Source organism: Grampus griseus (genome assembly GCF_964374135.1).
Source record: "Grampus griseus genome assembly, chromosome: 7".
Lineage (NCBI taxonomy): Eukaryota > Metazoa > Chordata > Mammalia > Artiodactyla > Delphinidae > Grampus > Grampus griseus.
The window spans coordinates 54,308,387-54,320,429 of NC_139001.1; the positions used below are offsets into that span (position 1 = coordinate 54,308,387).

Sequence of the window (12,043 nt, forward strand, 5' to 3'; positions counted from 1 at the left end):
GTCTGTATAATTTCAGCCCAACTAATAAAAGTGGAAAAACCTCTGTATGGAGTAGAAGTGTTTGTGGGTGAAACAGCTCGCTTTGAAATCGAACTTTCTGAACCAGATGTCCATGGCCAGTGGAAATTAAAAGGAGAGCCTTTAACTGCTTCCCCTGTAAGTCACAATGAACTGATCACACAGGTGGGGGGCTTGCTTGGTTGGTGAGAAATGATACATTTCTGGTATGAAAGCTCTTGATTATTTGCAGGGATAACCAGTGATGAAAATGATGTTCTCCTTTCTCTTTCCTCCTAACCTCACTCCAAACAGGACTGTGAAATCATTGAAGACGGGAAGAAGCATATTCTGGTCCTTTATAACTGCCAGCTGGATATGACAGGCGAGGTCTCCTTCCAAGCCGCCAACGCTAAATCTGCAGCCAATCTGAAAGTGAAAGGTACACTCCACCTGCCAGCCACCCTTCTGTATTTTCTTTGCCAGGCTTCCTTATGGGGCCCAGAATTGATGAATGGAATCATATTCTGGCTTCATTCACACCCTCTTCTTTTTTCAGAATTGCCACTTATCTTCATCACGCCTCTCAGTGATGTTAAAGTCTTTGAGAAAGATGAGGCTAAGTTTGAGTGTGAAGTATCCAGGGAGCCCAAAACATACCGTTGGCTGAAAGGAACCCAGGAAATCACAGGTGATGACAAAACTGAGCTTATTAAGGATGGCACTAGGCATTCGCTGGTGATCAAATCTGCTGCTTTTGAAGATGAAGCAAAATACATATTTGAAGCTGAAGATAAGCACACAAGTGGCAAACTGATCATTGAAGGTAAACAGTTTTATCAGATAGGCCAACTTTAATTGCTTTTTTTTTTTTTTTTTTTTTGCTTTTATATATCCTCCTTTAAGGACTGGAATTAATACGGGTTTTTTTTTTTTTTTTTTCTTGATAGGAATCCGACTCAAATTCCTCACCCCACTCAAGGATGTAACAGCCAAAGAGAGGGAAAGTGCTGTGTTTACTGTGGAGCTGTCCCATGATAACATTCGTGTTCGCTGGTTCAAGAACGACCAGCGCCTGCATACCACCAAGTTGGTCTCAATGGATGATGAAGGGAAAACCCATTCCATCACATTCAGAGACCTCTCTATTGATGACACCTCTCAAATTAAAGTAGAAGCTATGGGTTTAAGTTCAGAAGCCAAACTCACTGTGCTAGGTAGGTGCTTTGTTTTTTCAATTTAATTTTATTGCATTCAATTCATCAGAACTTTGTGGAGTATCTACTATATAAAATTCTGTCAAGGGTTATATTGCATGAAAGCAACACCTATCCTTAAGAAACTATCACATATATTATTAGGCTTGTTTCTCAAATGTTTTTACCTAAAAATATGAGGATTTTAAAGGGATAGACTCTGGCTCACAAAATAGCCATCTCAAATCAGAATTAAAACTCAGTTAATTATTGAGCCCTGTCATGTTTAAAATAGGAATATAAACACTTCTTCTCCCCTCACTTTATCAAAATTATTTCAGAAAAATGTTTTTCAAGTCCCTAGGAATCACAGAACTTACATTAATAAAGCTCATTGTTTTTCCTGGGCCCTTAATATTAGGCAGATTATATATAAAGTCTAACATATATAGAAACTATCAAAGGCAAACAATTGATATATGAAAGACTAATAAGGTGAATCTGAAAACTTACAGGTAAACGAGGCATAAGAGATTTGCTAAGAAATTAAAAATTCATCTGAATAATGAAGGAACACATAATTAGGTTTGAAGCTAAATTTCATTGTATCTTTCAAACTACTGTTAATAAAATACTTCAAAATATAATATAGATGGATTAGATTTTGATAAATCCCAGGCATTGATTCTGTTTCTAACTTTTAGAGAACTTTTGAACATAAACATGTTAAATGTTTGTGGAAGCATGGTGCAATTTCTAAACATACCCAGACCTCTGTGAGCTGCCCCTTAAACTTTCCAAGAGACTGTCATCTCGTTAAGTGGTTAATAAATTTTTTTCACTTATACTTTACTTGCAGAGGGAGATCCATACTTTACAGGAAAGCTTCAAGATTACACTGGCACAGAGAAAAGTGAAGTGATTCTGCAGTGTGAAATTAGCAAAGCAGCTGCACCGGTGAAATGGTTTAAAGATGGACAGGAGATAAAGCCATCTAAAAATGCTGTTATTAAGGCAGATGGCAAGAAGCGCATGCTAATCCTAAAGAAAGCCTTGAAATCAGATATTGGACAGTACACCTGTGACTGTGGGACAGATAAGACCTCAGGAAAGCTTGAGATTGAGGGTAAGGAAATTTCGACGAGTTTCACTCTTGAAGCTGTTGGAGTTATTTCTGCCAGAAGCCAATGACACATGCTGACCCTGCACTTTTTCTAGATCGGGAAATTAAACTGGTGCGACCCCTGTACAGCGTGGAGGTGATGGAGACTGAGACGGCCCGCTTTGAAACCGAAATCTCGGAAGATGATATCCACGCCAACTGGAAACTCAAGGGAGAGGCACTACTCCAAACACCTGTAAGGCTATTTCTGAACTTGTCAACACCTAGAGGAGCTGTATGAAATAGAAAAGGACAGGAGAAAAGTCAGACTGCATACAAGGCATTTAAAACATATCAGGTTCTTTACCAGACCTCAAACCAAAGAGAGCTATTAGGGTCTATGAATGGGCTTGGACAGGTACACTTGCAGTATTTTTGATCCAGCATAGTGGTATGAGGCTGTAGATATTCTGTGATGCTGCTAGTTGGTTCAAAATGATGTGGCTAAAACAAACACTGCCTTCATGAATAATATTTGTTAGCTTTCTTTCACAAAACTCAAAATTATATAGTCGCCTCACCAGTTATTTGTAAATTCCTTTAATTAAGATATTATATCCTCAGAAAAAAAATACCAAAGAAGATGACTTCCTACGAAAACTTTTCTTTCTTTGGGTACAGGAGTGTGAGATCAAGGAAGAAGGCAAAATGCACTTCCTTATTTTGCACAACTGCCGACTGGACCAGACCGGTGGGGTAGATTTCCAAGCTGCCAATGTTAAATCTAGTGCCCACCTCCGAGTAAAACGTAAGTATTATGTGTTTCTGCTGAAAACAAATTGTATAGTTCTGCAGCAAATGGATGTGAGTGAAATTAATTGGATTTATTCAATTAATTAGAAAACATTATTAAAGTATAGAAACTGGCTTTCTTGTACTTACTTTTTGTCATCCTCACACGACTGTGGTTCAGAGTCTAAAGTTTTGGAAATTTCACTGACCTTGCCATTTGAACAAAAGAAAATTAAGTCAGAATCTCCCACTTCGTAATTCTTTCACTTAAATTAGATATTCATAGAAAAAGAATCTAACTCAGAACACTTAAAGACCCTTAAAGAAATCCTTCAAGTGGCTGTACAAGTATAGCACCATAAAGAAAAACTTTGCTGTGTGGGCATTTCAGACTCATTTCAGGCTAACATTTTTGGAAGGTGCAAAAGTGTTTATGGGTTGGGCAGGCTATGACATTGAGCGGCCCTTGTCCTCTCCCAATCAGAGGCTTGGTTATTTTGGAAGTCGCATACCTTCCGTAGCAAGAGGAACTTGACGCCCGGCACAGAGACAGATGCAGCACTAATTTCCTGCTGACCTTGTATATATCAGAACGAAAGGGCCCCTACAGATACCCACTCTCAGGCCACTAGCTCTCCCCTTCTGGGCACCAAGGGGCCACGTTCACATGGGAGTGAGAACAGTGGGCAGTCCTGTGGCTCTTTCCTTCTTGAAGAAAGCAACCAGGGAGATTAATAACTAAATCTGTATTTATCCTTTTGGAATTACAAAATGAGTCACCCAAAGCTTTTTCCTTCCTCTCGCAAAGCACGAGTCATTGGTCTTCTGAGGCCTCTGAAGGATGTCACAGTGACTGCAGGAGAAACAGCCACCTTCCACTGCGAGCTGTCTTATGAGGATATCCCAGTGGAATGGTACCTCAGAGGGAAGAAACTAGAGCCCAGCGATAAGGTAAGAAGCAGGAGTGCGGTTGCCTTGCCTTGCTCTTCCCTCAGTTCTTTCATCCTCACGTGTGTGTTCCTTGTTCTTTGCTTCCCTACATCCGTCTCCCTTTCCCTTTCTTTTCCCTACTCAAGCCTGATTTCTGCTGAAATTGTAAAGCAGATTCTTCTCATTTTTGTTGGGTTTAACCTGATGATATTTTTACTGAAATGGAAATTAACATTTTAAGTACGATCAAGTTTTAGGTTTTTGAAGAAAAGGCAAACGCTCATTAGCTATCAGTGATAGTTTAATTCATTGAAAGACAGGAAGGATCAAAAAGGCTTTCTGATTCGATGCGTGCTAACGAGGGTACAGATTTAAGTTTTATGGCTAATTCTCTCCATGCTATCTAGTGTTCTGCATATTAGAAGATTAAGAGGAGAGGATGGAAATTCCATTTCAGGCAGTGGATCAAGTAGTTGAGATAACTTCTGGGCAGATATCTGCTCTTCAAGCATTTCTCCAAAGCTATTTTTAACCCTCAAGTGCTTTGAGCTGTGCCAATTCTGGAATGCAAGTGGACTATTTAAAGTGCAACGGATGGTGCTGGCAAGAAAGAAGGGCTCTGTGATTACCCACATGTATGAGCAAATATACTTTAAGAAGTTTTAGGGAATAACTAGCTTCTGGTGTTACCCCAAATTTCACCCGTAAGGAAAAACCAGAGTGATTATTCAGATAGGCCCAAAATACAGTTTACCCAAATTGAGCTCTGTATTTTGCCCCCTAAGACAATGTGTGTGTCTAAATTATCTTTATAATTCACCATTAATTTTGAATTCTTGAAATAAAATTATAGAAAATGCCCAACGTGGGTTGGAAAGAAAGGACAGGGCATTTCATTGTTCTCTGTCAGTTTTTTTTCAATATTTTTAGAAAGAGTATCAAATGTGTCATCAAGCTCTCAGTTTAAATCAAGCTGTTAAGAATTATAGGAACGTAATTTAAAAGGGATTCAGTTTAACAAAGAGCCACAACGTTGATTAAAGTATTAGAAGGAAAATGCCTTTGAACAACTGCTCTCAAACAAACAAACAAAAAACTAGTATTCTGCCAAAGTGATTGAAGGGTGATTCAGTTAACAGTCATCTGAGAGATAAAATCTGCCTGCTATACTGACAATAACGACCAGTTGATCTCCTTTGTTACCAAGGATAGAAAAAGCAGCCATATGTTCAAATTGCAGCAAGAGAATTAAGTTTAATATGAGGAAACTGTCCTCACCGTGAGGTCTTCTAAATACTGACCTGGGTGATGGAGGCATCTCCACCTTCAAGTTTGCTTTTGAAAAATATACATTTGTCCAATTAAGTGTGGTTTAACTGCTTTCATGTCTAAAGGCAGAGACTTGGTTGACTTCAAAATCCTTTCTAGATCTATAAAGACATGATTTGAATAAAGGAACACTGCTTAAGGACAAATGATATTATTCTTCTGCTACTAAATATTTTTTGCTCAAATTAAGAGCTTTTATTAAAGATCAGTCATTATTTCTAATGTAAAAACTGTACTATTTTATTTCATTTTATTTTTTACTTTTTTTAATTTTTATTGAAGTATAGTTGATTTACCATGTTGTGTTAGTTTCAGGTGTACAGCAAAGTGAATCTGTTATACACATACATATATCCACTCTTTTTTAGATTCTTTTTCCATATAGGCCATTACAGAGTATTGAGTAGAGTTCCCTGTGCTATACAGGTCATTATTAGTTATCTATTTTATTTATAGTAGTGTATATAAAAACTATGCTATTTGAAATTAAAATGTAGACTCCTAAAAATCTGAGTTACATTTCTTTTACTAAAATACACACACACACACACACACACACACACACACACGCATTTATCTTATTGTCACGGAACTTTTTTCTCAGGTTAGAAAGGATCACCTTACTATAATTCTGTTGGGCCTTTTTGTGTCTCTCTTGGCATAGGAATTTTAATCTTTTACTTTAGCCACCTAAAATACTTCAGCCTTTTGTGAACTTGCTCGTCTATTATTAAAAGTCTCTTTTTATAAAGAACTGAAATAGAAACTGTGAAATAAAGTCATTTTACTACATTTTGCAGGTTTTGTTTAAATTAAGTCTATCAGAACAAACTAGCTATTATCAATTTAATTCAGGCCTTTCATCTTCACTTTGGTATAGTTTTTGGAGGCTAAACATTCTGTAACCAAACAAAAACACATTATTAGAATAGAAAATCAAAAGAGAAAATTTCAGAAATGAGTTGTGGTTTTTTTACCCCCTTGGCCATCAGTCCAGGAAAAGACTGCTAAGTCCTAAATGGCCATTGAGAATTTTGTATTTAAACTTTAATAGCTTGGTCACAGTCATAATGCCTATTGTATTATAGTAATATGCTTCCATTATAAGTTAACAATATTTTAAAGGAATAATCTCTAACATTATCTTTACATAATCTACCACAAAATCTTCAGCATTCATATTATTGTTTTATTTTTATAAGGTAGCTGTTAGTTTTTTGCCCTTTAACATAATCAGTGTATACTGTATATGAGCTATTTCCTAAGAACCACTGTGTTCTGAGTAACAGAATATTCTAGAGTAGCCTCAGAGGAATTTCAATGATAAAACAACATGTTAACAGATAAGACATATCTGTTGGTGGATTAGAACCTGAGATACGTTTTAAAAGAGCCCTAAATTACAGTCCAAATTTTAAATTCAAAATTTATATTGAAACGTCATCACAGAAACAATTTTTCTCCCATTCAAGCACCATGTCCTTGAATAAGTAGCTGTGTTCCTACGACATATCTTAATTACCTTCTCCTACTTATTTTCCCTTATTATGTTTTTGGCTTTCTCAATTATTAAGGTAGTTATATTAATAACCATGCCCAGCTCTTCACTAAGGAAAAACCTTTATATGAAATTTTATTCCCGACTCTTTTTTACACCAGCATAATAAACAGTTCCACTGCTGAAAAATTTTGACATTATTCTTAACTGTAAGTGAACTCTGAAGCAAAGTCGATCTGTATGACAGGGCACAGTGTCTTATGGAATTTGGGATGGTAGAACTAGAAGAACCTCCAATTGTCTTATAATTTACTGTCAGGATGGCCCTGTCTGTAGCCTGATTTTCAGTTGCACATGCCACAGTTATGGGACCTAAAGGCAGCCCATATCAAGGCAGTGTATTCTTTTTCTGTTTTTTAATTAATTAATTTATTTATTATTTATTTTTGGCTGCACTGGGTCTTCGTTGCTGCGTGTGGCCTTCTCTAGTTGCAGCGAGCAGGGGCTACTCCCTGTTGAGGTGTGCGGGCTTCTCATTGCAGTGGCTTCTCTTGTTGTGGAGCTTGGGCTCCAGGCGCGCGGGCTTCAGTAGTTGCAGCTTGTGGGCTCTAGAGTGCAGGCTCAGTAGTTGTGACACACGGGCCTAGTTGCTCCGCGGCATGTGGGATCTTCCCGAACCAGGGCACGAACCTGTGTCCCCTGCATTAGCAGGTGGATTCTTAACCACTGCGCCACCAGGAAAGCCCAAGGCAGTGTATTCTTTTTGACAATTCATTTTCCTACAGTCTATACCCCTTCAAACCACCTAAGGTTGCATTTACAACAAGAATTTATCATCCAAATATTAACGGTAATGGCAGCATTTGTCTTGATATTCTAAGATCACAGTGGTCTCCTGTTTTAACTAGTTCTGAAGTTCCTTTATCCATATGTTCACTGCTATGTGAACAATTGTAGCCTTGCCTGATACCTGATTTTACCAGTCATGAGGTCCAAACACAAAGGGAAGAAGAGGCAGCATCTTCATTTGTGTTTTTGAACAAAATTAAGAAATTGTACAGATTATTTTAATCACAGTTTAATTGGCTTGTAAAATAATTTTAATTGCTAAAATAAATGGGAAGAATTCCAGCTCATTGCAGGGCAAACACCGTGCATTTAGAACATGAGTTTACTTTCAACTTACTATATGCAATCATTTTTTCCCTCTTCCTTTCATGATTTAGCTATTCTAAGTTCTTCCTTTATATATATAAACCCAGCAGCACAATGGAGGCAAATATATATGTATACATATAAATACACACATATAAACTTGCCTGGCATTTCAACATAAAAGTCCTCCTAGTAACTATGTAAAGGTAACTGAGAAACTATAAAAGCCTAAAATTTCCTTAAAAGATTCCAAACTATTGGTTAGAATTATTTTCAAATACACATATGCTATACAAATGATTATAAAACAACTTTTCAAACTGTTTACCTGAATGAACTAAATGCACCAAAAAATATATATACACACACACACATACATATATATATAGTAATGCCATTTCATATATTTTTTTCTTCCAGTTTTATTGATATATAATTGACGTACAGCACTGTATAAGTTTAAGGTGTACAGCACAATGATGTGACTTACGTATATCATGAAATAATTACCATAATGTTTCGTGAACATCCATTATCTCATATATATATTAAAGATATAGAAAAAAAAATTTTCCTATGATGAGAACTCTTAGGATTTACCCTCTTAACAACTTTCATATGTAACATAGAGCAGTGTTAATTATATCTATCATGTTGTACATTACATCACTAGTACTTATTTATCTTATAAATGGAAGTTTCTACCTTTTGACTGCCTTCATCCAATGAACCCCCATCCTCACCCCCCACCCCCAGAAAACACAGATCTGATCTCTTCTTCTGTGAGTTTGTTTGTTTTTGAAGTATAATTGACCTATAACACTATATTAGTTCCTGGTACATAACATAGTGATTCTATATTCCTGTAGATTTCAAAATGATCACCATGATAAATTTAATTACCATGCATATATTCTTAAACTGCCCCCTTTTTTTTTTTTTCAAAAAAAGGTGGTCACACGTTCAGAAGGAAGAGTTCATACACTTACTCTGCGGGATGTAAAGTTAGAAGATGCTGGAGAAGTCCAACTAGTAGCAAAAGATTTCAAAACGCAAGCCAACCTCTTCGTGAAAGGTAATCACATGGCTTATTTTTTAAAACATGTATAATGCAGAGGTTCATAAATAATGCCAACTCTCAACTCTCTGTATGTGGTAAATACCACAGATCATTAAAATTCACCAAATATCAGAAAGTCTAATTTTACTTTTTGCTTAACAAAATAGTTCACAGACTACTAAAAAAAAAAGAGCCAAAATTGGCTAGAATAGGTTTTACTTCCCTTTTCCATCCCCACTGTTTTTACTGCATTTAAAAAACTGCTGGAGGAAGAATTATTATCAATAGGTATCTATCACTCTCTTAACCAAGAGTTGGCTATTATTTCCTTGATGTTTCATATTCTTTAAAAATGCTTTTCCTCTGTATATAAAAATAATGATGAAACATCATTATTAGACGAAGACATCTGAGTGGAATCAAAACTTACAAATGAAACTTAAAAACAGAAAAGCCCTCAAGATACAAGAGGAAAATTGAGGAGGTGCTGAAACTCTTGGAGAAGGAAAGGAGAAATACCTTGGCTAATTAGTATGATTCTTTCAGAACCCCCAGTTGAATTCACTAAACCTCTTGAGGACCAGACGGTCGAAGAGGAAGCCACCGCGGTATTGGAGTGTGAAGTATCCCGAGAAAATGCTAAGGTGAAATGGTTCAAAAATGGGACAGAAATTCTCAAAAGCAAGAAGTATGAAATTGTTGCTGATGGCAGGGTCAGAAAACTTATTATACACGGCTGCACCCCAGAGGATATTAAAACATACACTTGTGATGCTAAGGATTTTAAGACTTCCTGTAACCTGAACGTCGTGCGTAAGTATTCTTCTTACACAGCACTTTTCACTTGCAACTCTTTGATGACAACAACAAAAAAAAAAACCCACTTTTTTGCATGCCCTTCTTGGCCTAACCACATTTCTTGGCAACTTAACAGTATCGATACTGACGTAACATGATATTTTATGTGTTTAAAAAAAAGAGAGGTCCTTCCACTACATCTGGTCTGAGAAGGGCAGAGTGATCACTTTTTGCTATGCTTCTCACTGAGTAGTGAGAGATGTGCTCTTTGTCTACATGGGGTAAGCCTACTGCAGGAATATCTCAATACAGATGAGGACAAATTGAATTTAAAAAGACAAGAAGGGTGTCATAAAAAAAGAAAAAGGAAAGGAAAGGAAAGCCATTGCCACTTGGAAGGAAAATGAATTTTCAGGTATGAGGAACCACTAGAAAATGATCATGAAATTTCAGTCTGAATAGGAGCACACTAGAGGTCTGCTGTAATATGATAAAGCCCATTCACATAATGCTGTCTCTGAGAATAAGAATGGAAAAGAAGATGGAGAGAAGCCTGTATCCCTTGAGTCCTATAAATGAAGAGAGCACTAATGGTTTTTAGCACTACTTCTTCCTCTGGTGGAAAATAAAACGTCTTTTTTCAGAATGCCACATGCTAGCTCATTTTTTTTTCATTCATTCATTTGTCCAGCAATAATATTTTAGTGTCTTTATTTTTGTGCAGTATTTGCTATTGGTTTAGTTGCTTCCCATCTGTCAACAGCTCATAGTGGCTTTGATTGTGCTTCCATGCATCTTGGTCTGTTTTATTCTTTCCACTTTGTGGCTGTTCTGCTTTCGCTTATGACAGAATAGCTTCTTGGGTCTCCTTCTTCCTTTTGTTACCTACTTTATCTCTATTCTGAGAAGGCTCAGCAACAATGAGCATATCTTCAAGCCTATTAGCCAGCACTTGTGTCCCAGAATTTCATTGATCAAGAAAGGGCATCTTGGGAAGGACTCACAAGGAACCCTGAAAGAAGGAAGGGCATGTGGGCAGCCCTCCAATCCTATATATCCACCAACTTAATTCTGGAGATAAATGAAACCAGAGATTTAAAAAAAAAATTACCCTTCCATTCAAAGCATGTTGTTTTGTCACACTAATGGACTTTATACCTGACTTATACGTGACCTCTTTGAAGCTGACACACACCAAAAAAGCTGAATGTATGTGATTTCAATTGCAAACTCATGTCTCTTAGCCATAGACAAGACTGATCAAAGCTTTTCAAGCTGCACTATCATTGAATTCTTCTAATTTCTCAAAGATTATGCTGCCTGCCTTAAATAAGATAACAATTCTTTGCTACTGGTGATTCCTTTGACGATATCAACTTTCAACTCTGGAGAAGTATCAATGAAGATATTTCCTCCAGCTTTCATTCAGAACTGAGCTGGCGATAGATAGATAGATAGATAGCAAGAATTAGTTGGACATATATTATGCCACATAATTTTATGAAAACTAAGAGATCTGTAAAATGCAAAGTATCACAACTGAATGGCAGCTCCAAGTGATTTCCAAATCAGCTGTAGCCTGCTAATATGAAAAAGCCTGCAAAAGCACCACAGTATGTCCGAGTGAATTTCTAGAAACCTCATTCTGAATTCTGATGACCTTCTCTTACAGCTCCTCATGTGGACTTCTTAAGACCACTCACCGATCTTCAAGTTAAAGAAAAAGAAATGGCTCGGTTTGAGTGTGAAATTTCCCGAGAAAATGCCAAGGTCTGTGATTGTGTGGTCGCTAACTTGTGTTTTCTGATAACTTTGTTTACTTTTGGTCTGACCAAAATGAAAAAAACAAAAAAAAAAATGAATCAAACCTCTCTGTAGTCATCACTTTACTTTTAGATCAATGATTATTACTTTAGTGTGAGATACATACTTGATTTAATTGTTCTCTTTTTAGTATTACTATGATTCGTTTGCTATTACTTGAAAAACACTGGACTTGCAATCAGGAGATTTAGATATTATTAATTTGAACCATAAGAAATTGATGTTTTCTTAGGTTAAAAACAATCAAATAAAAAAAAAACAATCAAATATCAGCAATTTCATATGTCTCGACTCAGTGCTCCTGGTTGCCATTAACTACCATTGGCGAGTCAACTTTGAGTCCTGGAAAACAAAGGAGTTGG

The 12,043-nt window shown here is 36.7% G+C and overlaps 1 protein-coding gene across 5 annotated transcripts in view; it reads left to right on the plus strand.

Annotated features, from left to right (window-relative positions):
• Positions 1-12,043, plus strand: part of TTN (titin) — a 281,676-nt gene that overhangs the window by 172,824 nt on the left and 96,809 nt on the right. For all 5 annotated transcript variants that reach the window (XM_082658166.1, XM_082658171.1, XM_082658170.1 and 2 more), the window contains 11 exons: positions 17-156; positions 313-439; positions 557-823; positions 948-1,214; positions 2,053-2,319; positions 2,412-2,551; positions 2,977-3,103; positions 3,896-4,038; positions 8,951-9,074; positions 9,606-9,872; positions 11,530-11,627. In XM_082658166.1, coding sequence (XP_082514292.1) covers positions 17-156; positions 313-439; positions 557-823; positions 948-1,214; positions 2,053-2,319; positions 2,412-2,551; positions 2,977-3,103; positions 3,896-4,038; positions 8,951-9,074; positions 9,606-9,872; positions 11,530-11,627 — 1,967 coding nt within the window. The remainder of the gene's footprint in view (positions 1-16; positions 157-312; positions 440-556; positions 824-947; positions 1,215-2,052; positions 2,320-2,411; positions 2,552-2,976; positions 3,104-3,895; positions 4,039-8,950; positions 9,075-9,605; positions 9,873-11,529; positions 11,628-12,043) is intronic.